At 40.7% G+C, this 26,226-nt stretch overlaps 1 protein-coding gene across 5 annotated transcripts in view; it reads left to right on the top strand.

Moving 5' to 3' along the window:
- The first annotated feature begins 684 nt into the window (after positions 1-684).
- micu3a (mitochondrial calcium uptake family, member 3a) overlaps positions 685-26,226 on the top strand; it is a 29,013-nt gene continuing 3,471 nt past the window's right edge. For 2 of the 5 annotated variants that reach the window (XM_068727165.1, XM_068727166.1), the window contains exons 1-12: positions 685-981; positions 5,451-5,598; positions 6,850-6,881; positions 8,049-8,127; positions 11,207-11,254; positions 12,376-12,458; positions 13,395-13,466; positions 14,648-14,689; positions 18,202-18,297; positions 24,192-24,286; positions 24,425-24,596; positions 26,037-26,145. In XM_068727165.1, the coding sequence (XP_068583266.1) occupies positions 718-981; positions 5,451-5,598; positions 6,850-6,881; positions 8,049-8,127; positions 11,207-11,254; positions 12,376-12,458; positions 13,395-13,466; positions 14,648-14,689; positions 18,202-18,297; positions 24,192-24,286; positions 24,425-24,596; positions 26,037-26,145 (1,240 nt within the window). In that variant the 5' untranslated portion in view covers positions 685-717. The remainder of the gene's footprint in view (positions 982-5,450; positions 5,599-6,849; positions 6,882-8,048; positions 8,128-11,206; positions 11,255-12,375; positions 12,459-13,394; positions 13,467-14,647; positions 14,690-18,201; positions 18,298-24,191; positions 24,287-24,424; positions 24,597-26,036; positions 26,146-26,226) is intronic. The other 3 variants (XM_068727163.1, XM_068727164.1, XM_068727162.1) reach the window with 2 other exon arrangements.

Below are 26,226 nucleotides of genomic sequence, written 5' to 3' on the forward strand. Positions count from 1 at the left end.
TCAAGTGTATTCCAAGACTCACTTGTTATCACAGGTTGTCACAGATATGTCAGCTTATAGACTATTAACAAAATGTGCTTCTCTCACTGGTTTTTAATGTGATCTGCTACATTTTACATGTACAGTATGTCATATAGCATGCAGTCAGTTTGGCGGAGGAGTATCTCAGATTTATGATACTTTATAGGTTACTTCTACTATTACCCCATCTGAGATAGAAATGATGTAGCCTAGTTTTTAATACAGTACATTTTTCTGACAGCCATACTGGATATTTTGCTGTATATGCAAAACACCTGAACATTGAATGCATGACTTTTATAGACCATTTATAAAAGAGTAGACTAATTTAAAATGGTGATAATCAATTTTATATTTCTTAATAAAACTAAGGTTTAATTTCCGCCACTGGTAGTGAATAAAAGCATGGTTGAAATATGATCTCCAGTCGATGAATTACTCTTCAGTTCACTGTTTACCTTCGACTGGTTTATAATTGACCACGGTTTCAAATGAATCACTCACTCTCTCTTAGTGAAGCATCAAATCCTCTCCACTCTGCGTGGGACTTTGCACAGCATCTACAGTGCCCGCGCACATCTCGCGAGGAAAGCGAGGAAACGCGATAGTTTTCGGCTGCCCGCAAAGTTATAATCGTTCACCAGCACAGCGGCGGCAGCAGCAGCAGCAGCAGCAGCAGCAACAACAACAGCAGCAATGGCCGCTTTCCGCAGAGTGGCAGCGCTGGCCGGTAAGCTAAACCTCTGGTCGGCGGCGAGATACGAGCTAGTCGGTGGTCAGACGGCCAGAGGAGGAAGGATACGGAGGCGTCTGGCTGTCGGGATGTGTCTGGCAACGGGAGGCGCCGTGGCGCTTTACTTTTACAACGATAGGACGAGCTGCAGAGGCAGGAAGAGGATGGGGAGTCACAACATCAACGGTCTGCTACCAGTCATCCCGACGGTCGAAGCCAAGGAGAAGGTAGGACGCTGCGCTGAGATGTGTAAGGCCGACAACAAGACTTTGCTGGCACGTAGCGACATGAAAGGTCGTATATATGTGTTGTCCTCGGTGTTGACATAGAGGCCTCAGTGTGGAGGACTGTGGAGTTAAAACGACCACTGGGAGAAAAGGGAAAGAGCGCTTCGTGTTTTCACATCTCCTTCCACTGAAATTAGACCCACACCAGCCCAGTTAGACGGGCCTTCCTTGTGTTCTGTAGCCGTGGTGTGGCTGGCAGTTTATATGTTTTCCTCTCGGGTGGATAAACTGTGTCATTCATTCCCAGCACGCCCAGTGGAAACAGTTTACTCACTGTTTTGGCTACAGGACGACGTGCGCGCGCAGATAGATGCAGGAATGGCGCTCTCCGTTGGAGCTGGTGCTGAAATGACAGCAGGTTGAGGATGTTACTGTCAGCCAAGGCAGCTGAGGGAATGGACTGATCACAACAACGTTTTAGATTCAAGAGTAACACTTTAAAATAAGGTAAAATAAATCACTGAGTAGGTGTAGTTCACAGTAATAATACGTTACTTGAACAGACAGCTAGATACTATAAAATCAACCAGTTTCCAGTGGTGGAAAAACGTATTTGTATCCATTAGATCCTTTAAGTAGTAATACCACATATTGAAAAGACCCCATTACAAGTTTCGTTTTAAATTAACTACTTTTAGCAGCAAAATAAATCAAAAGTTAAAATCAAATATTAAAATTACAAGCTTTTCAGAAGTTGATATTATTATGTATACTATATTATTGTGTTATTAATGTTACATTAACTAATGACATAACATGTAAACATGTTTTTAAACAAGTGCAGTTAATATATAGGGATAAAATATAGAATAAAATACTGTACTTTTTTTTGGCTTAGAATTCACTTAGGTACATTTCTGTTTTTGTCATTAGTTATTTCAAGTTATGAAATAAGATGATATAATTGTGACGTAATAAGATGATTATAGTAAAAGTGGTGCATCGTATTTAGCTGGAAGGGAATCCTCTTTGTAATTGAAACATCACAGACACAACAAAATACTCATTATATTCAGAGCACATTTACATCAATGATCGAATACAAAGACTAACTTAACAGTGACACCAGATGCTATTTGTTGATGTACACATCAGCTGCTTCATGATCAGTAGTGATGTCCTGATCAAGATCTTTTGGGCCCAGTCGTGATCCAAGTCCTTTGATATTGTGTGTCTCTCAATACAAAGTCTGATCTGATGTCTGTATTTATGAGCACATACAAGCTACAAGCTGATTCATTTGAGAAGATATGAAAACATTTGTATCTTGCACATTGAAATAACAGCTTCTTTCTCTAGGCCTGTTGAAATAAACAGACACCAGTGGTTTATTGGAGGGTAGTAAATCAATCTAGAACTTATGGTAAATTGAATCAATAATGTAAAGTATAGGTTATACGGTTAGTTCTTCTAAACTACCAGAGATGAAAGAGTTGCCTGTAAGGACGCTGAGATGAAGGAGGGGCAGCCAGTTCAGAAGCAGGAGAGACTATAGGAAGACAGACAGGATGCCTGACTGGAGAATATGGTGTCTCGATAGTCATCCAACTTGGGAACAGGATAGCTCCTGTGGGAAAAGGGAAACACGGCCTTCTGTCGCTCACTAAGTAAAGGTAGCCTGCGCGGATTCTGAAGGATAAGGCTGAAAGAAATTGGGAGAACTTACCAGCAGGGAAGGAGAACAAAGCTTCCGGGAAACACAAGTTGATAAGTGGAGAGCAGGGCCGCCTTTCAATCAGAGGGTCGGCGGTTCAATCCCCGGCTCCAGCTAGTCTCATGTCAATGTGTCCTTGAGCAAGACACTTAACCCCAAAAATTGCTCCCGTAGCTGCGTCTACGGTAGATAGATACTGAATTGTAAGTTGCTTTGGATAAAAGCGTCTGCTAAATGACTGTAATGTAATGTAAGTTCTTACGTGCTTGAACACAAGGCTGAGATTCTGTAAGGAAAGAAGAAAAACCATCTACCAGAAAACAAGAGTGGGTCAGTTGAGTCTCCAGAGACCTGCAATTGGGGGAGTTACTAGCAAGATCTCATTGCTCTGGGGAGCAGAAGCCTGAGATGGACGCGACCAAACTTCCTCAGAAAAGAATCATGTCTGGATTTTGAATCGTTGGCATATACTGATTGGCAGTCTGGACACTAGAGAATCGTATGAGAAGACAATGGCTCAAAAGTAGCGCCTGCCACCTGCAGGGTAACTGTTGGCTGTGGCATGTAAAAGTTCAGGCCACCTGCCCCCATGGCAGATAGGTTTTCCTTATATTAAGAAATGCTATTTTCAAAAATCACTTTCTAAATCAAATGTAGTCAGGGATTAAGGCTACATGATATATTCCATGCAATCTAAATCGATTTCACATCAAAGTGGCAAACAAACAAAATAAAGTTGCCAGTAGTAATGTTCAGTGACCTGCCAGTGGGCGAGGAAAAAACTTTATTTATATAAGAAGTAAACATAGTCACCTCGACGTCATCCATTGGTTTGTGGACTGCCATTTTGAAGCCTTTAGTTTGGCATTTTGGCCGTTGCCATCTTGTTTTTTTAAAGTTGAAGGACGAAAACACAGACAGCTCGCAGACCGGACAACGCCATGGTAACAACCTGTCAATCACAAGGTAGCCGCGCACTGAAGCATACCCTGCTTTATGGTCTATTTTACACTAATTGGAATCATAATTTACCAAATGAACATCATGCTGTTTTGAAGAAGACTTGAAACTAGAGATTGAGACCATAAACTCATGTTTACAATGTTTACTGAGGGAATACATTAAGTGAGAAGTCATTTTCTCATAGACTTCTTTTTGCGACCAGAGAACTCGCGCCCTGGTGGCCATTAGAGAGAATGCAAGTTCAAGGCACTTCAGCGTTGGCTTCCCTTTTCAGACCCGGATGCTGCTGCCTGGCTCAGATGGACATGTAGGACCTGATGGGAATCTCAACATATGGAGAAGCCACGTAGCTTGGATACCATTAGCCTCAGAGGCACAGACTCAGAGTGACGCAGGAGTTGAAGAAACAGCAACACACTGCTGGAAAATCTCGTGGCATTGATCTACACTCAGTTCAGCATCAGACTTGTTGTATCACAAAAGAGAAAATTAATACTTGCTATTTGTATTTGTATGAGTTGTCAAACAGTGTTAAGGATTTCTGACACGTCAGACTCAAGAGCTGGGACCTTAGCTGGCTAGATTGTACTTTGATTTGACTGAAATTAAACAATGAAACTAGGAGGGTTAGGACAGTTTAGCTCTGAGAAAAAGAGGACATTTACGAAAAGCTGCAGCTGTGAATGGAGGACACTGGGTTGCCTGAGGGGGAAACACCTGGAGCATCTGCTATACAGTCTGGAGAACAAGCCTAGGTGACAGGAACAGGTTTAGTAGTGGCTACATGGCATAACAACTACACAAAATCACAGTGTACCACACTGTCATTTAAAATAACTGCCATTTAATTATTTTTTTATAAAAAAAATAAATTCTTTTTGCATTACTTTTAACATCGTGTTGTGCAGCGTGGCATGTGAACCTAGCTGCCTTTACAGAACTTTATAAACTTCATTCATTAGTGAGAGCCAGGGCCATGGGCGTCTGGGCTCATACACTTGATTACACTGCATTCCTATGAAGCCGAGCGCTCATCTCCTATTCATGCCTTCAAAAGCCCCCTTCGGTGAAGGGAGCATCAAAGCTTTATGAATGAATCCGTGCGCTCATTAGCATGTTAGCTGAGCTGAGCAGGAACCTGGGTGTGCTGGGCCCTGCGGCCAAACAGGTTTAATTTTGGAAACCTCTCTGCTAATTACGCAGCTTCCTGCAGCACAATCTGTTGGCGTAGCAGCTAATCAAGTTGAAGCCCCGGCATCCTCACAGAGAGAGAGAGAGTGAGAGAGATGCTAATCAAGTAGAAAGTAGTGACAAAGTATGTGTGTGTGTGTGTGTGTGTGTGTGTGTGTGTTATTGTACTGCGCCAGAGGTGCTGACTGTTTATAATCTCAGAGAGCTGAATGGAGAGAGTCGATGCCAAGAATAGATGGGTCTCCTCATTATAGAGGTTCAAAAGCACGAACAGTTTGTATTCTGCTGTCTGTGTGAGAGACCAGAGACTTGTCTCTTCACAGATGGGAAGTCACTTTCAACCTTTAATCATTGGGGCACATTGGATTTTTAAATATGCTGGTAGATAGGTAATAGGTTTTTATATGTATCTTTATTATGGCCTAAGCTTTTCTCATCAGTAACTATGATGTTCATATTTCCAGTAATGTCTTTTCGCTTTTGATAAAAAAAATTACAAAAATAATACTAAAACCAACAAAAAAAAAGAGCATTTCAAGAGGGCAACACAACCAACCACTGTAATATTTACTTTTTTTGCCTTTTGCTTTTATGTCTGCAGGAACGCCCGTTTGACTTCGAGGAGGGAGACGTGTACATGTCGTCCCATGAGCATCGCTTCCGCATGTTCAGCTCGGTGGAGTATGACGGGCAGCTCTACATGACTCCACAGAACTTCATCGAGTCGGTCACCATGAGCGAACCCAGAAGTATGTTCGCTGTTCGTACACTGTGTAGACACCATGCAAAGTCTCCTCAAACTTCAGTCAGAAAACCTTCTCTAATTGCATCCGAGCCATTTCACGTTGACGTAGTTATACAGTTATTTTTATGACCGTGGTCCCTTTTTCACCTGTACACTAACATGTGGCTTATATCTGGACTGTATCAAGAATTTAATGGATTACAGATCTGACATCATGCATTCAATTTCCCTTTACCTAAAAGTACAGACTCCATTCACCATCTTACAACATCCATTTTACTGAGCATGTGTGTTGGTTGGCTCCAAATATACAATTTTGGTTGTATTTTAGTATTTGTAGAAGGCTTTATTTTGTTGTAAATGTGCTTTTGATAACCAACTAAATCATACGTGTTATGAGTTTGTAGATCTCTGATCCAAAACCGGTGTCCCAATATGGATCTCAGTGTCCTAACTATTGTTTTTTTTTTATTGAATCCAAGTTTTAAAACACTTAACTGTGCCTTTTCTGTTTCTGTCAGCCTGCTGCCAGTCGTAACAGATTAGTCCCGGCCAGACAGCCTCAAAGCAGATGGCTTTACAGCTATTGTTTAGTCTGTGGTTAATGTTAGTCAGACACACACACACACACACACACACACACACACACACACACAGACACACTCGACTTCTCCACATTCCAGTTGCTCGTATTTACCTTTTCTCTTAACCGGTAAATATCTAAACCAGACACGTAACTTATTTTTTTACTTTATGACAACTGGTCCCCTACAAGTTGAGGTTATCGCAAAAACACCAAAATTAGCGATTCCGCTCTTCAGCTGGTATGCGATTGTATTGCGTGCAAACTGTGCACCTGTATGTGTGTGTTTACATCAGCCCTGGCTCACTGACATACGATACAGCCGCACATACCCTCTCAGCAGCCGACATCCTCTAATGCCCCCTTTGAAGTTGAATTAGATGAACTTTGTTGTATAAAACAGAACAAAAGTAGTATGTGCTTTTACGGGGACATTCCACATACTACAAAGACAAGCACGGGGCACTTTAGACGGTACAAATGGGCCTGTGATGATGACAGTGTATATACAGTGAGTGTGCCTGTGTGTGTTGGTGTGTGTGTTTTGTGACTGTACTCGGCACATTAAGACCCATTTCTAGATCATACAGATGTTATCTGACCAAGCCCACCCAAACTCTCTTCTCCTCTTTCCCTTCTTCTTCTCTCCTCTTTTGTCTGGTTCCCTGGCAGACAAGAGGCCCTGGAGGTCCCTGGCCAAACAGGTGGGAGACACACTCTTAATGCTTCTTTCCTCTGCCGTTGCAGGAATCCGTTGCATGTTACATCTGTTGCAGACTCCGCAAAGTTAAAATCCCAATTTTTTTTTTTTTTCAGTGTAAATGTAGAAGGTTCTACGCGTACAGTAGCATTAATGCACGATTGCACATGTTTCCTCAGTTTCATGGTCACTATATGTAAAGAAAAAAACAGGTGAAGGCCGATTTTAGTGGCCTCCTCACTGCAATTAACTTAAGACTGATAAATAGAGAAGACAGTATGTGAAGGTAAACTATACAGAGCCGTCCAGGTGTTTACAGTGTGTCTCCAGAGCACCCAGATCCCTTCTCTTTTTGAACACTATATTTTTTTAAACGAATAAAATGCACTTTTATATGAATGTACAACCTCTGAACCATTCATTTGGCACCAATCAGGTGCTTTTATTTCATAATAACGCAACTTTGTTTGTCTGTCAGTGGTGCTGACTGTAGTCAAATGCATTAATGGTATGGTAAGGTGTTGCCATTGGCTGTTTAAATACAGGAAATCAGCGTTATCACTATTTGTCAGTGTGAAATCTTAATACAATCTTAAAGGTACCCTGTGGAGTTTTCTTGTGAGCAGTTTTGTTTACATTCAGCGTGATTTTTTTACCAAAGGTATCGTGTTTATCGCACGATGAGGAGCAACAAACAGACAAACATTGTTACATATTTTAAATCCTGCATGCTTTTACATCCATGTTCACATCAACTAGCAGTCTTCTTATTCCCCACCTTCTCAGTGCAAAGTGTTTTCATGCATGCAGTCCACATTTGCATTGCTGCTCTCTGCAGTACTACAGAGGTCACCAATTTACAAGCAATGGAAGTGCACAGCTCATGTTGTGTTAGAAAAAAAAGAAATAGAACTCCACATACAACTTCATATATTTTCAATGCACATTTACACTTTTCTCTTGATTGCAAGAAAATAACGTGTAATATACAATGCTAGAATACATGTCAAGATGGTTTTGTTGTGAATCCTTCCCCTCTTTTCATGGCATGATACCCTCACTCTCTCTGTTTCTGTCTTTGTGAATCTCATGGTTTTTGAAGGATGAAGTCTGTGGTTGTACGATGTGTATGTCAGGCAACTCACTTGTAAATTGTGTGTTTTTGTGCCAGGAGCTGGAGAAGATTTTGTCAGAAACTCCCCCAGTATGGAGAGGATCCTCCAAACTGTTCCGCAACCTGAGAGAACGAGGTCGGAGAGAACACACACACACACACACACACACGCACACACACACACACACACACACACACACACACACACACACACACACACACACACACACACAAAACAGGAGCAAAGGCACCTTGAGTACATTTGCACACACACACACACACACACACACACACACCTAAATAACACTGATGCAATAGTTATCAGAGTAGTCAGATAATAACACGGTCAGTGAATGTCGGTGGATTTGGCTATTACAGTTTAATCTGCCCTTGAAGATATATAATAGCTCCAATATAATATATTAAATATTTATTTCACAATAACTTATGAACGGTTACATGTTTCTGTTGACATGAGGAGTAAGTGAGGACCAGTTCTTCAAATTCTACAGCATTCTTGCAGCTTTTAAGTGCACGGACACCAGGTTTTACCTGCCGATGTGTGACTAAATAGTGCTTGTGAGCTTGTGTGTGTGTGTGTGTGTGTGTGTGTGTGTGTGTGTCTGTGTGTGTGTGTGTGTGTGTGTGTGTGTGTGTGTGTGTCACTGTGTGTGTGTCACTGTAGGTGTCTCTAATCCGAGGTTGGATCCATGCTGTCCTTTCTTACAGCCAAACAACATGCTGAAAAAACTAAAAATAAACCTCCTCTCTTCTCCTCTCCTTTCCTCTCCTCTCCTCTCCTCTCCTTTCCTCTCCTCTCCTCTCCTCCTGATTGCATATTGGAAAAGAACAAATAATACAGCACCAAAGACAGAGAGGGAGAGGGAGAGAAGTTCCCCCTAATTAATGCGTTTGCATCAGCGTGTAACAGAGGAACCACACAGTCTGTGAGTGAATCCCCATAGAGATAATATAACACACTCACACCGGGAGATGCTAAATATAACATTCCCTCTATTCCTCTGCCATGATAGTGTTTTACACCCTCCAGCTAATGTGCATGAGTGTGTCTTACATTTACACTTCAGTGACTAGTATCCGGGTGCATTGCACTTATGCATTTTTTCTTTTTAAATAGCTGAGATGGAGAGAATCAGAAAAGGGAGCAGGAAAAGGGACGAGGACAAAAAAGAGACATGAGGAGCAAATTGAAGAAGTTGTGCAAAGTAGAGGGATGAATGAAAGAGCACATAGAAGAATAGGAACGAGAGAAAGTCTGTAAAACTATCCTAGGTCTTCATGGCAAGAGGAAGACAGTTAGTGCATGTCTATCCAAATTGCTAGTGGCATGCTGCCAAGACCACACACACACACACACACACACACACACACTCCATCAGCATTCAACAATAACTATCTTTACTTGTTTCTATTACCGCTAAACAACTTGTTTGTCCATTCACGCATTTATTCAATTCAACTTTCTTACAATGCCGTCCCTCGTATAAGCTGTATATAAGTGTGTGTTTATATTATATATTTCTGTGTGTGTGTGTGTGTGTGTGTGTGTGTGTGTGTGATGTCAGGACATGCTCTCCTCTTCATGCCATGATGAGCGAGGACAGTTCAAATCCTTGGGATGGCTTTGGATTTCTGAGAATGACAGAGCCATGAGTCAGACACAGGAATGCTGTTGTTTATGTGTGTGCGTGCGTGCTGTAAAATATGTCCGTGTTGGTTGGCCATGTGTTACACAGTGACCCGGCACAAGTGCTTTGATTTAGAAACATCCAATGTATTCAGGGCTGGGCTGAGTTCACGGTTAGATGATTATTAATGTACAGTAGCATGAGAGCTCATAGTAAATGTAAATCCCATTTTTATCTTCTTAACGACCTTTATCTCAGTCAGCAACACTTACTGATATGGGCCGTAAAGGCCAGTGTGGCCATTGGCTTGTATTGTACAAATAAACCTGACTTTTCTGTGTTTCCTATGCTGTCTTCTTATCAAGTTGTAGCTAATGTGTTCACAAAATGCAAATCCAAAATGTATTTGCATTTTAGCTCTTGTTTGGTCCACCAACTCTTGAGAAAAATGATCTGGTGGATCCTTTTTTACCTGCTATTCACCAGCTATTGTTTTAACTTTGTGGCATTTCACAGTGGGCGGGTAGTTCATTGTGAACTTGAGTGAATTTGCAAGCTAGGAAAGTCTGCGAGGTCGAGTTGTCAGGCCTGAAGTGGACCTGCTGAATGATTAGGTTCTCAGTGGGATCAGATTTACTGCTGTCAATATCAACCTTTTTATTTTACTGTGCATCTGATTTAGCATGACATAACATTTTAAAATGTACAACTCATAAACAATTGTATTTAGACTGATCGTTTACCTTGAATGACATATGATATGATAGAATTAAACACGCAGAATGAATTTCAGAAACCTGAGTAGTTTCAGAGTTTATCTCCTGCTCTCAGGGTACAAGAGAATTCAGTTCCAAACCAGCTGCTCGACACAAAGCAGCCGGGCATCAGGAAAACACAAGGCACACACTGGTGGTTTAACTGGTGTCATGTTCACCGACATGCATATACACACACACACACACACACACACACACTCACACACACACACACACACATACACACATACATACATAGGAAAGCAGTCTCCCGTAACACTCAAGCGAGTCACCCTGAACTATCTGAACGATCAGACAGAAAGCGAAAAAAGAGGGAGAGAGAGATGAGATGGAGCTCCAAAGATTCCTAAATGGGCCCGAGGCAAGAAAGGATCACCTCCTAAAACATTTTTCACTTGCTTATCCAAACATAGACACATACACATGCATACACCCCTACCAACCTGTGTCTTTACTTTGGACACTCGGGGTGTAGAAAAAGAAACGGTGTGTGGCCAAATGGCTGTTGGCAGCTGAGCTCCAGAAGACACATTTTAAGATGCTATCTTCTTGAAAGGAAGGATTATGTGTGTTAGTGTGTGTGTGTGTGTGTGTGTGTGTGTGTGTGTGTGTGTGTGTGTGCGTGTGTGTGTGTCAGGAGGCCTACGGTCTTTGAACATCTGTAAACATTGTGTGTGTGTGTGTGTGTGTGTGTGTGTGTGTGTGTGTGTGTGTGTGTGTGTGTGTGTGTGTCTGTCCGTGTTGTATGTGACCTTTTCTTTAACTCCCTCTGTCTTGGTCTCATTACTAGGCATCATCTCATACACAGAGTACCTGTTCCTGCTCTGCATCCTGACAAGTGAGTCAATTCAGTCTCTCTACACACATCCTCCTCCGCTTCATCTCATCTCCTACGTCCTTGTTCTGTCTTTCTCTCACGTTATTGTAGCAGTACGCTGTGCTTATTTTGGGAACGTAGTTGTTTTTTTTGTAGCTAAGGTATATGATATGAACTATACTCAGGCCCACCCAGGACTTAATAAGAGGCAATTATGACAGAAATCCGGTGGTTTTCCCCTTCCCCTTGGGGTGAGCAAGGAATTGTGAGAGAGAAGAGGAAAAGAATACCTACACCTATAACCTTTCAAAACATGAATATAGACAGGAATGTGAGGCTTATTTCTAAAAAAAACCTGCTGCACTCATGACTCTCTGAGAACATCAGTTTACTGCATGAACACTGATACTGTATTGCATTAAGATATGTCCCCATTACACATTCAAGTTGTTGAATATTTCTGCTCTTCTTCCCCTCAAAATCAGGAATTTAAGTCTTTTTCTCCTCTGTAAATGATCTTTCAATGTTCAACATTCTTATCATTTTTAAGGTTGGTTTTTTTTTGCACACTCAGAGCGACCATTCATCATTAATCAGGGAAGGATTTGTGTTATTGCTGTTGGATTTAATTTAATCAATGTTCATTTGAGATTCTGTTGGGAAGATAACAAAAAGCAAAGTTATTTTCTCACAATAATTATAAAAACTGTTAGTGATAACTGAAATTCATGTGCGCTTTATACCTGCTTGAGTTTCAAAAACAAAATCAAATGAATATGTAGTTGGACTTTCTTTCTTGGGTTTGTTCAAAAATGTCTTCAGTTCAGTTCTGTGTTTATTTTCTGTAGCAAAAATGCGTTGTGTTATTTCTAGAATAAAGACATGAAGTTACCCAAGCTTCATTTGCTTTGGTAGATCAACATCTGTACCTGATGTCTAAAAAAAACAGGTAGGGTGGTATAAACAAATTTAAATGTAGCTCATAGTCCATATAGATTTAACCACCTGTCCCATCGCCCTCCTGTCTAGCCTATATGCCATTATTTCCATGCTATTTCTAGATTTAGAATTGCATTTAATACACACACACACACACACACACACACACACTCACCCTATGTGCTCTCCTCTCTGTTCTCCAGAACCCCATGCTGGCTTCAAGATTGCTTTCAATATGTTTGATGCAGACGGCAACCAGATGGTGGACAAGAGGGAGTTCTTGGTGGTGAGTCTCTGACACTGAGAGAAAATCCATCCCATGACTGAATTAATTTGTTATTATTAACATCACGTTTCGCTCGCATGGCAAAAAGGACAAGCTTAGGATATTAAAGATATCGACAATAAGTTTGAAGTGAAACAGGGGTTCATGTTTTTAAGTACCTTCAATCTCCACTGACATAGCTGAAGCTGCTTTTTGTTACATTTAAAGCATTTCAAAGCTGATTTTCAGTTGTTTAAATGTTCTGAGTAGCCTAACTAATAGCATTTCTTTAGATTAAAACAGATTTTCAAATGAAAACACTGCTGCAGGCAGGAAGTGATCAGAATCCCTGTGGGGGCTGGTGGGAGTGGGGTGGTATATCAGCAGGAGTGGGAGGTAATGGTTGAAGATCCTGTGGGAGTTGGCAGGTGCCGGACCGCAAAAAACATTCCCAAGGCTATTGTTGTTTTTTTTAATTCAGACTTTGCCAAAAAAACAACATCTGTAGTCAAATGAAGGGAATATTCATTTAAATAGGCAGGCACTTTTGCGACGACACCTCTTAAAGTATTCCTGGAGATATCATACTGAAATGTTAATTCAAATGAATAATAACAATGAATGAAAATATAGTTGATGATGCTTTCCTGGGCCAGTACATTGAAGTACATTGAAAGCGAAATACAAAGAAACAACAACTTTCTCTCCAAATTAAGAAAAGTTATTAACACCTACAGCTGCATTTTTCTGCCAGATATGATTCAGCATTGATTTACCTTTAAAACTAGAAAACCAACACTCTCTTAATCACGTTGTCAAAAGGGCCAATGCTTGAGTGACGTCTTAGACACACACTGCAAAGGTGTACAACTTTGTAAACTCAGTATATATGTTTATGAACATTGAATCTGGCTTTGAATTGTCAAGAAGAGCCTCATTGTCTTTTTTACATTACAGCTTCAGGAGATCTTCCGGAAGAAAAATGAGAAGAAAGGGAGGAAAGGAGATGTTGACAAGTCAGCACAGTTGGTAAGAAAGTTGGTAACGCAGGACGAGGGTGTGTGTTTGTGTGTGTAAGGGGGGGGGGGCATTTTTAAGGAGATCAAATTCTGTCACTGATCACTCTTAGTGCTGCTAACAGTACAAAGTAAACAGCACTTTAAAGTCACTTCCCTCTTAAAATGGCATTTCAATACATCCATGAGTGTAGAACGACGCCTCTGACATGAATGCTGTGTCAAACTGTCCATGTGGATGAATTGAAAAGGACACCATCATCTGTATTTATACAGGTATTAAAGTTAGCTAAACCCTTCATGTGTTTGATTGCATGCCGCCTTAAATAAACAGTTTTTGACAATGTGGTGCCTTTTCTGTTTTTACTGTGTACTTGTTAGATTGGATACACTCTTGAAAGAATTTGTTCACTTCTGGGATTTAAGTTTTAGAGCAACACAGATCACATTGCTTTACGACACTGGATTATGCTTTTTATGTTTATATCTGCCAATTTGTTGGCTCACCGTGAAGTGTACTTTTAAAAGGCTGCATGAAGTAATTATGTCAAAAAGAAGAATTGGTCAGACCAGGTGAATATTAACATATCAATACTGGCATATGTGTCGGGTAATATCAAGACATGTCAGTGCAGGTAAATTGCAAACAGTGATGCTGTTACAGACAGTTTATTTATTTGTTAAGTGGCTCTTGCATGAGAAATCTTAAAAGAAGGGAAAATTCTTTAAAAAAACAAATTTATGGGGGCCTAGTCAAGAATGTTAGTGTGTGTTATGTGTTAATATAAAATATGAATATAGGTTTATATATAATTGTATAACTTCTTTTTTTTTAAAGCCATTATATGGATAGTGTTGAGCTCACAAGAAGTCATATCAATAACATTTATTAAGTCAATTTCAAATAATTAAATAAATCTGCATAAAGCAAAATGGGACACTTTTCCTCACACACACATAGAGTTTCACAAACCATCTGTGGGAAGTGCAGCGCTCAGTGTTGTAAAGCAAAGTGAGTGTTGTTGTAAAATGCCATCGCAGATGTGTTGAAAATGACTCGTCCCTCTGCAGAGCGTATCCACGGCCTCTCTGCATGTACTAACATGTCTTTTACCTTCTCTCTTCCTCCCTCCTCCTCTGTGACTGCATGCTCTGTCCTCCTCTTCCACGTGTCTCTCTCTCTCTGTGTGTTAGAGTATGCAGCTCTATGGATATCAGGTTGCCCCCATGAACAGCGTATGTATCCAAAACCGCAAATCTTTAGTCTCCTTTCTGTTCACCTTTAGACGGTTAAAGACATTGATGGAAGGATGAACAGAGAGCTAGTTGTGTCTGTTAGCTAGGTTGCTACATGCTTAATGGTTTCTTTTAAAGACGAAAGCAGTTTAGTTGACAATTTTGTAAGAAAATAATGAAACCACAATGGGAACTTATGCATGGTGGTGATAAAAGGCAAAGAAGTTATGGTAGACAGATATTTTATGAACAGTATTGCAGAATATTTAGAACCTCCTCTGATCTCTAAAGTCGACTGACCTCTCATTATTATTATATTATTTTATTTTTTTGTGGTAAAAAGTCTCAATCGAAAGAATATCTTAAACTTAGTTTCCCAATATTGGAAAATATCATTAAAGGAATAGTTGAATTTTTTTTCAAATACACTTGTTTGCTTCCTGTTCTGATGACAGGATCAATACCACTCTCATATCTGTGTATTAGATATATTCTCAACCAGTAGCCGGTTAGCTTAGCTTAGCATAAAGACTGGAAGCGGATGGAAACAGCTAAACCTGAAATCAGCCTGCCAGAACCTCTAAAGCGCACTAATTAACGCACTTTGTTTAATCTGTGCAATAAGTGTTAAAGACAACAAGTTGTGGTTTTAATTGCAGATGTGCGTTGGACTATTTCATTGTTGGCTGCAGTGACTTGCTGATGTCTCTGCTGTTTTCCTGGTTGCAACCTCATGGTGACAACCAGGAAGTAACTGTGCCTGATATTATGGTTATTTTATTTACAATATTTTATTTTCAAGGGGGCGACTAGCTCACTAGGCTAAGAGGGTTGTCTGGGAACCGGAGGGTCGACAGTTCGATCCTTGGCTAACGTCCCCTTGGCTGGGACGTTAGCTGAGTCGAAGTGTCCTTGAGCAAGACACTGTCCCCTAGCTGCTCCCCGGGCGCCTGTCATGGGCAGCCCACTGCTCCCTGGTACAGGGATGGGTCAAATGCAGAGAAGAATTTCCCCCTCAACGGGATAAATATAGTGTAATAAATAAAAATAAAAATAAATAAATTTACTTTAGAGAGAGTTACGCTAGCTGTTTCCCCCTGCTTCCACTCTTCATGCTAAGCAAACCGTCACCTGGAATCTCATAATCCAACACCAGTTTCAATACCTGCTGGGCATCTGGATAATCAAGTAAAATTCACCCTGTGTTGTTGGGGATATTTTTGCCTCATTCTGGGGACTCTTGGGGTTTGGTGGGTGTAAATGTCAATTCTATTGGGATACTTAGGGTTCTGTTTAATGCCTCTGTCAGCCACTTTTGTGTCCTGACCTGGTCTTTGAAAAAGCCTTAACCCTGACCCAGTCCACATGATCCTTTGTTGTCAGTAAAACATCCACTGTAGACTTCTTAAAAGGATGAATGGATAGAAAGGGTAAGCGGGATAGAGAGAGGCTTCCTTCAAGACAGGCTGTCCATCTGTCAGGTCAGCTGGGTGATTGATCGAGGGAGGATCGCAGAGGGTTGGATGAATGGAGAGAGGGACGGCAGCAGAGGAGTAATAGATTTAAGGGGTCAGGAGAGATGAACTCTTACAAAAAGAGAGTGATGTGATTTAGAATGACTTGAGGCACTCTAAAGCTCCAAACACAATCAGACACTGACCATTTCAAACTGTTTCAGGACGCGTGCTGTTTGTTTGGCAGTGTGTGTGTGTTCCTGTTGGGGGTTTTGTTATTGCACAGAGAGAGCAGGACATTTCTTTTATGGTGGGAGGTCTTGTCTATAGACAGAATCTTGCTTATATTGTGTGTGCACAGTCTCACTTACAGGAAGAAAGCAAACAGGTTGCATTTGTCTGCTGAGTTGTATGGCATCCAAAATGTAACCTATTTCTTTAAGGTGTGTCGGATTTGGCGACATCTAGCGGTGAGGTTGCAGATTGCAACCAATTGAAACTTCTCCCACGTGCCAAAAATAGCAAATGGTCCTGTCTAAAGCCAGTGTCTGGTTTGTCCGTTCTTGGCTACTGTAGAAACATGGTGACTCTGAGAAGAGGGCTCGCTTCTTATATAGATTTTAAAAAATGGCTCATTCTAAGGTAACAAAAACTATCTTATTTTCAGGTGATTGTACACTTAAGATAACATACCTGATCTTATTTTTTATTTCTGCCAATAGATCCCCCTAAATGCTACACACTGTCCCTTTAGTATAATGTGAAACATTTTTTACATACAATTAAGACTTAATTCAATTTTAAAAAATGTTGTTAAAAGTTTAATTTAAGAAAGAGACATATTCACTTATCGGTCACACTTATTGATACACATATAAAACTGGGAACCCAAATTAACACAATGATAATAATGGAATTTGGACACTGCAATACTCAAATGTCTTATAGTCTCCTGAAGTTACCATGATAACCACTGTAGAAGGCTTCCCGACCTAAGTGGTAATGCATATTTACTAATGGAGATGGAATACAGTGCAGCAAAAAAACATCAGGGGGATGTTTACTGTCCAGTCTCTATAAGGACTATTAGCATTCTTTCTTTCTCTCTATTTCTCACACACACACACACACACACACACACACCTCGTCCTGTCAGTGTTGTGATGGATAGCTGCATTGTCACTGTGAAGTTAGGAGCGGTGCAGGGTCATTTTAAAATGGCTGCTCCTGCGTTCTCCCTGGAGAGACAGACGAGGTGGGTGGTCAGGAGCCCAGCAGCGTGGTTCTCTTTTGTAAAGGCCGGACGGACTCTGAACAGAAGCAGCATGACAGCGATCTGTTCAGCTGGTTCACTTTCATAAATATATATTATATGTTATGTTATAGAGGAAAACTTGCTTTTGGGTGGAAGAATTGTGCATTTGAGTCAAAGATCAATTAGATGTGAAAGATTTTTTTTTAAACTTTCCTTGTGTTCATTGTTGATTCAACATAAAGGCAAAGTAACAAATAGCAATTTTAGTAATTTAGATATAATGGTCTTACAGCAGAGTCTTCATAGATAACTGAGGGTGTTTGTCTTAGTCTGGTTCTTCCTCACTTCATTCCTGTTGTGGTTGACACTAATGGGATTTTTTAATGTTTGGATTACAGTGGTTGGGGGGAATTTATAGTTGGATCAAACATTATAAATGGTTATTACTTCAGTAAATTTAATTGATGACAGAACATGAATTCTAAACATTTAATTAATTAATTCTGTTGTATTAGCCATTTTCTAATAAACAGCATTTCATCAATGTAGTGTTAAGAAACAATTTACAGTGCTTGTAGTTTGCTATTAGTTCTAACCATAATACCACAATGAGTCCAGATGCCAGAACAGACTTATCTTGATCTTGTATTCACTATTTAATAATGCTGAATGTGACACTGTTGAATGAATCTGTCTGTGTATATTGAGATATGATAGCGTGAACATTGGAAGCTGAAGTTTACTTCCTGAAGTGGTAAAGTTGTAGGTGAACTGACCCTGGGCCTGCTTGACCGCTCCTACAGGTGCTAAAAAAAGACAGTCAGGAGTTTGTGGCGCGGAGTTACTGGGACGTTCTGAGGCGAAGCGCCAGTCAAGTCCTCTTTTCTGACCTGGCAGAGGTACACAGATCCATCTGTCCTCTGTCACTACATCCCTCCGTTCTTCCTCCTTCGCTCTTCCTCTTCCTCTTCAGTTCCTTGTTGTAAATGTTGCTCCTCCAACGAGCCCCATAGAAGCAGAACAATGTAGCCGCATCAAGCTTGGCCAGAATAAGACCAGAAATGTTTACCTTCAAAATAAAAGCTTTGAAGGCCTAATCTTTGAATTCTGCAGCAATCATCCTAACTGCTCATATTAATGTGGACCGAAATAATATTTCTTTAAATGCTGTTTTTAATGTTCGTCATGGCTAAAAGACAAGAAGCAACCAAACATAGTTTGTGGGCTTGTTGTAGAAAAGGTTTGATCACCATTTGATCATCACTTTTATTCTGGTTTGGCTGGATACTGATACTTTCCATAGACTGGCCTTTTCATCTTTATTTGTTCCTTTCTTTCCCAAACATTCCATAGATTACCATCTGCCATACTCTGCCATCTCTCTGTTCTACAAACCTTAGTAGTGTACAGAAACTACTGTCATTCCTCCACTCCTTTTCCCCATGTGACACCATTTCTGTTTGGATGAGCTCTAAAAGACTTCCTTGCACCAAACACAATATTGAGGCTCCTCCAAAGTTCTTCCTCATGTCATTGTGTCACTCAGTCATTCCTGATCAACAAATACTACAAGAACTTGTTTATATTTGTTGTTGTTGATTCTGATTTCTAAATAATTGAATCCACTATATTGATGTGACGGAATTGATCAAATAAGTGTAGATGAGAGATACTGTATTGTGCGTATTCTGATAACCTGTTCTGTTTCTCACCTGCCTTCTGTCCTTTAGTCTCTTTGTTATGCTGTTGTATGTGTATCTGTGCCTTGTCATCTGTGCTGTGTTGTGGCTAGTGTCGCAGCTTTGGTGTCAAATCATTCTTTAATGAAACTGGTGTAATGTTAGGAAGGCTGACCGCCGAGCACACACAAATGCCCTGATCATTACAGCATCACACAGTTTAATTTGAGTCATTTTGAGTATAGTAGTTCTATACTGCTTCAGAAACTCAAACCAAATGGTGACCTAAACTATACCTGCGGCTCTACTACCTCCAAACCACCCTCAAAAGCATTCAAGTCATTTTCGACAGAATTAATAGAGAAACGATACTAACAGTCTACAGCGATGCTAGCAGCTCTGTGGGGCTGTACGTATAGCAGTGCTTTAAGCTAAATGCTAACATCTACACACTAACATGAATAATGCTAACATGTTAATGTTTAGCAGGCACTAAAGAGAAAGTACAGCTGAGGTATTTAGTCATAAACAAAGTGTTGGACAAATATAATGTGTTCTCGATGTAAAGTAAGGGGATCACTGAAGTTATTACTATTCAACCTGTGTTGATTATAAATGTCTGTACAACATTTCAAGGCAACCCATACAATAATTGCCAAGACATTTCTAAAAAAAACAAAGACGTGTCAACCTCATGGTGGCAGTAGAGAAAGAAGTCAGGGGGTCACCAAAGTCAGTAGGATTCTTCCTCTGGGGACCATGAATATCTATGAAATTGAGTCGCAATCCATCTGTTTTTGAGATATTTTAGTCTGGGCAAAAGTGGTGGATAAACCAAAGCAGATATCACCAGCTCTAGAGCCTTGGCACTAGCATGGCTAAAAATCTGTTGAAACAAAACATTTTGGCAAAACCTCACATTCTGGCTTGTTCATGCACAGCGTGAATTGTCTTTCCGATATGTCCGACAAAAGGTCAAGTTGCCGGTAATGATTACTAACAGCTAACAGCGCTAGCAAGCTAAGTGACTAATGACAGGCTATGTGCTGTGGTGGCAGCGGAAGCTGAGGTGGAGATAATGACAGTGGCGCGTAATGGGACTGACCTTGTATTTACACCGAGCAGCCTTTCATCTACCGGGATGTCAGACGGACAGAACAGACGAATCAGACAGAGGGGGGAGGAGGGCAGGAGGGCAATAATAGGAAGACAAAGTTTGAGGGATTAAAACATGTAAATACATTTAACAAAAAGTAAGACATGGCTACACAAAACAAAAGAAATGGGGATAAATTAGAGAGAGACACGTTAGAATTGAAGCAAACCAGATCAGATAAGTTGAAAACCTGAGGGCGAAGAAAAAAAGAGGGAAGAGATAAAATCAGAGAGACAACAAACAGGTGAGAGAGGCCCAAAGATGATGACACAGGTCAGCGGGGAGAACAAATGTTGAGGAACAAAGTGGGTGGGGAGAGAAGAAGTTCGGGAAACGCATTTAGGGGGAAAAGAAAGAAGCAGGTTGTATTTAGAGAAAGATGTGTTTACTCAACAGGTTAGTCACCATTATACCGCTTTGCTTTTGTCTGGAGAAGGAGGGACTGACTGACAGCCTGAGAAGGAGGGAGGAAAGGAAAGAGCAAATCACCTCTTATGTTTGTCAGGTATGAGGAAAAAGGAAATCAGATCAGGATAAGAGGGAAAAGAAGTGATAGGATAAGGAAACAAAAAGAAAGAGAAGTGTGCAATAAAAATAAACAGGGTTTGCAGGGGAAAAAATGAACATGTCGTTGTTTTTACTCCGCAAAGTCTACTAAAGTCCGACAATGAGCTCTTCCTCCAAGGTATATTAGTCACAGATAGGGAGGGTGAGGAAGACCGTTTAGTGTTTACATCAGTAATTACTGTTTTTACCTTCAGCTTCATGATCAAAGTCTGTTGAGGCTCACACAGATGGACAAAGAGACACATGCATACACCAGGTGTTGGCTCGTGCCTTATGGGTGGAGGAACCATTACGTCTTCACGGGGATGATGAGCTCACACTGGTGCTGCCACACTTCCAGGAATGATAAGCTTGTTATGATCCGTTCGGCATTACGTCTTTTTCGAGGTTAGGCTGACGTTCCTTCTACCAAAGTTAGAACCAATTGTAAAATTTGGCAAAAAGGGAGAAAAAAATTCACACAAATTCTGTTCAGTGAGAGAGAAATCCTGCCGGAGAAGCTTTTTTGGGTCTCTAATCAATAATTTTTTTATATTACCAATGGATCAAATTGTATAATGTGAAAGGTTTCACTCATAGTGATGAACCCACAGAGGCTTACCACTCGACTCTGCGGTTTCCCTTAGCTCTACAAAGTGCTTTAGCGGCATTCAGCTCATTGCTTTGGCTTGATGGTTCACAGCTTTACTCTTTTGGTCTCATCAACCTTGCTTTCAGCAGCTGCAGGCAGCTGTTTACAGTGAAAACGGCACAGGGACTCGCTGGTGAACATATAGTGGAGCATTTACCAGCTAAAGAGACGGACATTTCGCTCACAAGTTGCTGGGGAACATTATTGGCGTTCAGACACACTAACTCTCCTTAACAACTTTATTAGGCGATAATATGTCCATGTTGTGTTAACAGCTTGTTCTGCTGCCACCAAATGCCAGAACAATTTAAAAATCTTTATTTCTAAAAAATATTTGATTTCATTGATTTTATAGATTGCCCATGGTGCACGGCATCCAAATATCAATATCTTGTTAGTTCGCTCAATTCAACTGAAATCAAACACTACCACTAAAGTGCACTTCACTCAATATATTGTTTTACTATGTGAACCCATGTAATCTTAAATCACCTGACCAACTGGATTTGCACTTAATTAAACTTCTTGTGGATAACTAACTCACTGCAACAGTGATTAGACAACGATAGATTCATTAGGAAAGCCTTTATTACATGTATCTATGTTCAAAAGATGGACAAAGGGTTTGGCAGAGTCTAAGTGTCTCTCTATCATTGAAAGAGCAAAAAAAAATAAACTGTTTAAGATTATGGAAAGAATAGGAGGGATATGGTGAAAGGAAGGAAGAGAGGCAGAAGAGAAACACCACCTGGATGCTGTCTAGATGCATGATCAGCTCATGTGTCATAAAGACATCAGTAATGCGTCAGATAAAAGATAAAAGAGTAAAAAAAAAAAAAAGTATTTTTGTCCCGTTTGTCCGTAATCAGAGGCTTAATGAAAAGACCCTCAAATAAGTGAGACACCGAGAACAAGACACTGAAATGATACGTCTGTCACTTTGTCTCTGTTTATCTAAAAGAAGTTCTCCTAATCAAAGACTGAAAGACCAGACTGCAACGTGAATCAGAATTTTACACTAATGTTTGTGGTCCTAAAACAGGGTTTACTTTTACTGCTTGTTTCCCAGTAGACATTTTTATCCAGTCTGTGCCAATTACAGTGGGGATTTCTACATGTACACAAAAAGGAGGAAGAACTGATCTATCAAATGCTTTACAATTTAGAAACTAATGGAGGTTTTTTGATACCAGTTTCATCATAATAATAGAAAAATATTCTCCTGATTTCCTTGAGACTTGTCTTTGGAACGTAACTTGAACACTAAACTATGTTTTTGTGACAATCAACAACTACTCTTGTTTGACATTTTCCTCTTGTCCCACGTCGGATTTTAGGATTTTACTCTTGAGGTAGAACCACGAATGGCATCGTGGCAGTGATGATGAGAATTATGTTGATGATGGAAATGGCATAAATGCTTTTCCTCTTTACATGAGACATGAGATTCCAGCCAATCTTATGTCTGCATATACCTCAGCATGGCAGTGGATTGGACAGAGGGGGGGGGGGGGGGGGGGGGCATGGCAGGGAGAGAGAGAGAAAATACTATGGCCGTTTGACGTCCTCTCTTTCTGCACCGACGCTGGCCGAGTCTTTTCTGGAACTGCTCAAAAGCACAGTCACCTTTTTCTGAGATACATATGTCAGGGAGCATAACCATAGGAAGACACTGATATACATACTGTTTCTAAAAGGCTCAAACGAACTTGTTGAATATGTTTCAAATGACCAGGATCATTCAGTAAGCACACACTTTGAGAAACGGTGAAGGGAAGACTAAGATTGAAGATCATGTAAACAGAGTAAATATATAAAACAGGAGAAAAAATAAAAATAAACAATGCAAAGTTGCACATACGGCACTATAATTCTCGTCCGTTGACGGAAAAAGGTGGAATCGGCTCCCGTCCTCTGCATTTGTGCTTACGTGGGTGTCGTTCCGTGCTGCTGTTGTTTGTGATTTAAAGGTTGTGTTACGGGTGTGTCACTGTGGCATCCGCAGAGAACTGCATGGGATGTGGTGGCTTTACTGTGTCTGTTTGGCAGCTTAGTGTTATGTGTGTGTCTGTCTCCGCCTTAGTTGTTCCTCCACATGTGTTCTTGGCCTCTTCTCCGTTTCTCTCACCTCTTCTGTTTCTCTCTGTCGACAACACTCCCCCACTCTGTTGAACATTTGCATGACTCTGTTTTTCGTCGTGTCCCTGTATCTTTTCGTGTCTTGCTGCCCTGAGCACTTGTTCCGTCTTCACCAGACTAGTAGTGGTCTGTGTTTCATGCTGTTACGGCAATACTCCGCGTCAGTCTAGGCAGCATGGAAAAAAATACCTTCCTTTGCTTTCAACAGCCAATGATAAGGACTATCATGACTGTTTTCTTTTCTCTCCATTTTACCTCATTTCCCCATTTTAGCTGCTCATTTCCACACTTTATTGTACTGAAAGCTTTGATAGTGACACCCATCCCATTTAAGAGGTTAAACTTAAACATTGTTGCTGCCTAGACTGGTATGTGTGACGTCACGATGGCCGTTGACTGTTTGTCTGAGCTGATTCGTTTGATTGACAGTTTGTTGTTGCTCCTCTGGCGCACGTTCTGCAGCAGAAAACCTGCTTCCTGCTAGCCTGGCACCACGGGTTGCCATGTTTGGATTGATGACGGACTCGTCCCGCCCACTGCTTCTCCTCACAATACTTGGTGTTTTTTGATTAGTCACTCATTGATCCTCTCTCTTGCTATTCCTTCTCTGATGGTTCCTAGCGAGCAGATGAGAGCATCACCATTGACACCACCCTTTTGGTCCATTTCTTTGGGAAGAAAGGGAAGGCAGAGCTTACATTTGATGACTTCTACAGGTACTAAACAACACACGGCGGACAACAGGAAATACAATGCTAATGCTGTAATCAATATTGATCAAATTACAACACAGTAACATGTTCATTTTGAGTAAGATCTATTTCTTCTCCTTCCCCTTCCTTGCTGTTTTTCAGGTTTATGGATAACCTTCAAACAGAGGTGTTAGAAATTGAGTTTCTCACCTACTCTAAAGGGATGACCACCATCAGTGAAGAAGACTTTGCCAAAATCCTGCTTCGCTTCACCAATGTGGAAAATATCAGCGCCTACCTGGAGAATGTCCGCCATTGTATACCCGATGAGAAGGTACGGTACAAACAGGCACACTGTTCTGTTAACGGGGGACGAACACAGGCGGATCAACAGCTGTGCAAAAGATTGAAAATACACAAAGTCTTAAATTGAGTTCATGTTGACTACTTGCGTATGAATGGATCAGCCTAATGTAAAGTCCTTTCTGTTTGGATAATGTTGGATAAAAGGTACATTAACACTATAATGTATGCTGTGGTTTAAAAAATGTTTATGATGACAATGAAAACCATCCATCGCACCTTTACTGCCTTTTGGAACTCAATGGCTCCCATAAGGGGGTCAACGTGATAATCAGTTTACAGTTTAAAAAAAAATGACCCTCAGTGTAATATGGACTTAAAAATATGGAGAAAAAATACACGAGGGTTTTGACCAGGATTTTGGATTGTGGTTATCTTCTTTAGATAACACCAGATCTGTCCTAATCCTTCACCGGTTTCATTTCTTCTCCTTGCTGTATGGGTGCTCCCGCCCTCCAGCCATCTAGAGCCTCCATAATTTCCCACCACTATCTTTGCCCGAAGCTGTTGTGGCTCTCCACACTTCAACGCTTCACCGCCTCACACGACCACACACACACACACACACACACACACACACACACACTTTTGACTGCACTTCCAGCTACATGTGAATGTCTTATCTATCTATCTATTTACACATTGGCGTGTAGTCCTTATGCAACCCAACTCTATTTCTGTCCCTTCCTTCTTTCCTTTTCATGCTGTGGAAGAAGCAGGAGGTTGGTCTCGGCTTCGTACAATACGCAACCTGCAGTTACAATCTGTCAGTCTAATCTGCCATTTAGTTACTTCTTTGTTTCTACATTTAAGGGAAGATAACGACTTATTTTTTCTATTTATCTGTGTACTTTAATCTGCATCTTTTCATGTAAACCTGTAAAAACTGCATTTTCTTATTTGTTTTAATTTATGGAATTTTTTTTTTTTTTTGTACATATCTACCGTTTGTTATTAAACTAGCCGTTATCAGTTGGATCTTGATTCACAGCAGAGAGCATGGGGCGGTTTACGGCTACTTGTTGAATGGCTTCAGCATTATTAATGTATGCAACTGGGTTATGAAACACCGCAAGAAGGTTTGAAATGTTCCATATCATGCACACTCAATCCTGTAATTAATGACCTTTCACGTCATTAATAGGACTATTTCATGGAATCTCTCAGTGATTGATTGATAGTATGAGTTGTGGTCAGCCGTTATTTTTTGTTTATTATGGTTAGTTAATATTTCAGACAACAGAGTGGATGTGCCTTGAATGCTGTATGCCCGTCTGTCAACGTCCCTTTGGATGGCAGCCTGTGCTCAAACACTCATTACGTTCATTTGAAAGCTACTTTTTCTCAATACTTCTCCCTAAAGTAATTGTTTGGGCCGTTCACGCGTGTTTTTTTTTCCCTGCTATTTCAGGGAATCACCTTTGATGAGTTCAGATCATTCTTCCAGTTTCTCAACAACCTCGAGGACTTTGCCATTGCCATGCAGATGTACAATTTTGCCTCTCGCTCCATTGGACAAGGTAGGAAGAGAGCGGGGTGGGGGGGGGGGGGGACTGAGCACACACACACACACAGCTGGTGTGTTCTTTCCCTCTTAGCTT

This window comes from Cebidichthys violaceus, unplaced genomic scaffold, assembly GCF_023349555.1.
Source record: "Cebidichthys violaceus isolate CVI_PGR_0920_01 unplaced genomic scaffold, fCebVio1.0.p SCAF_4, whole genome shotgun sequence".
Lineage (NCBI taxonomy): Eukaryota > Metazoa > Chordata > Actinopteri > Perciformes > Stichaeidae > Cebidichthys > Cebidichthys violaceus.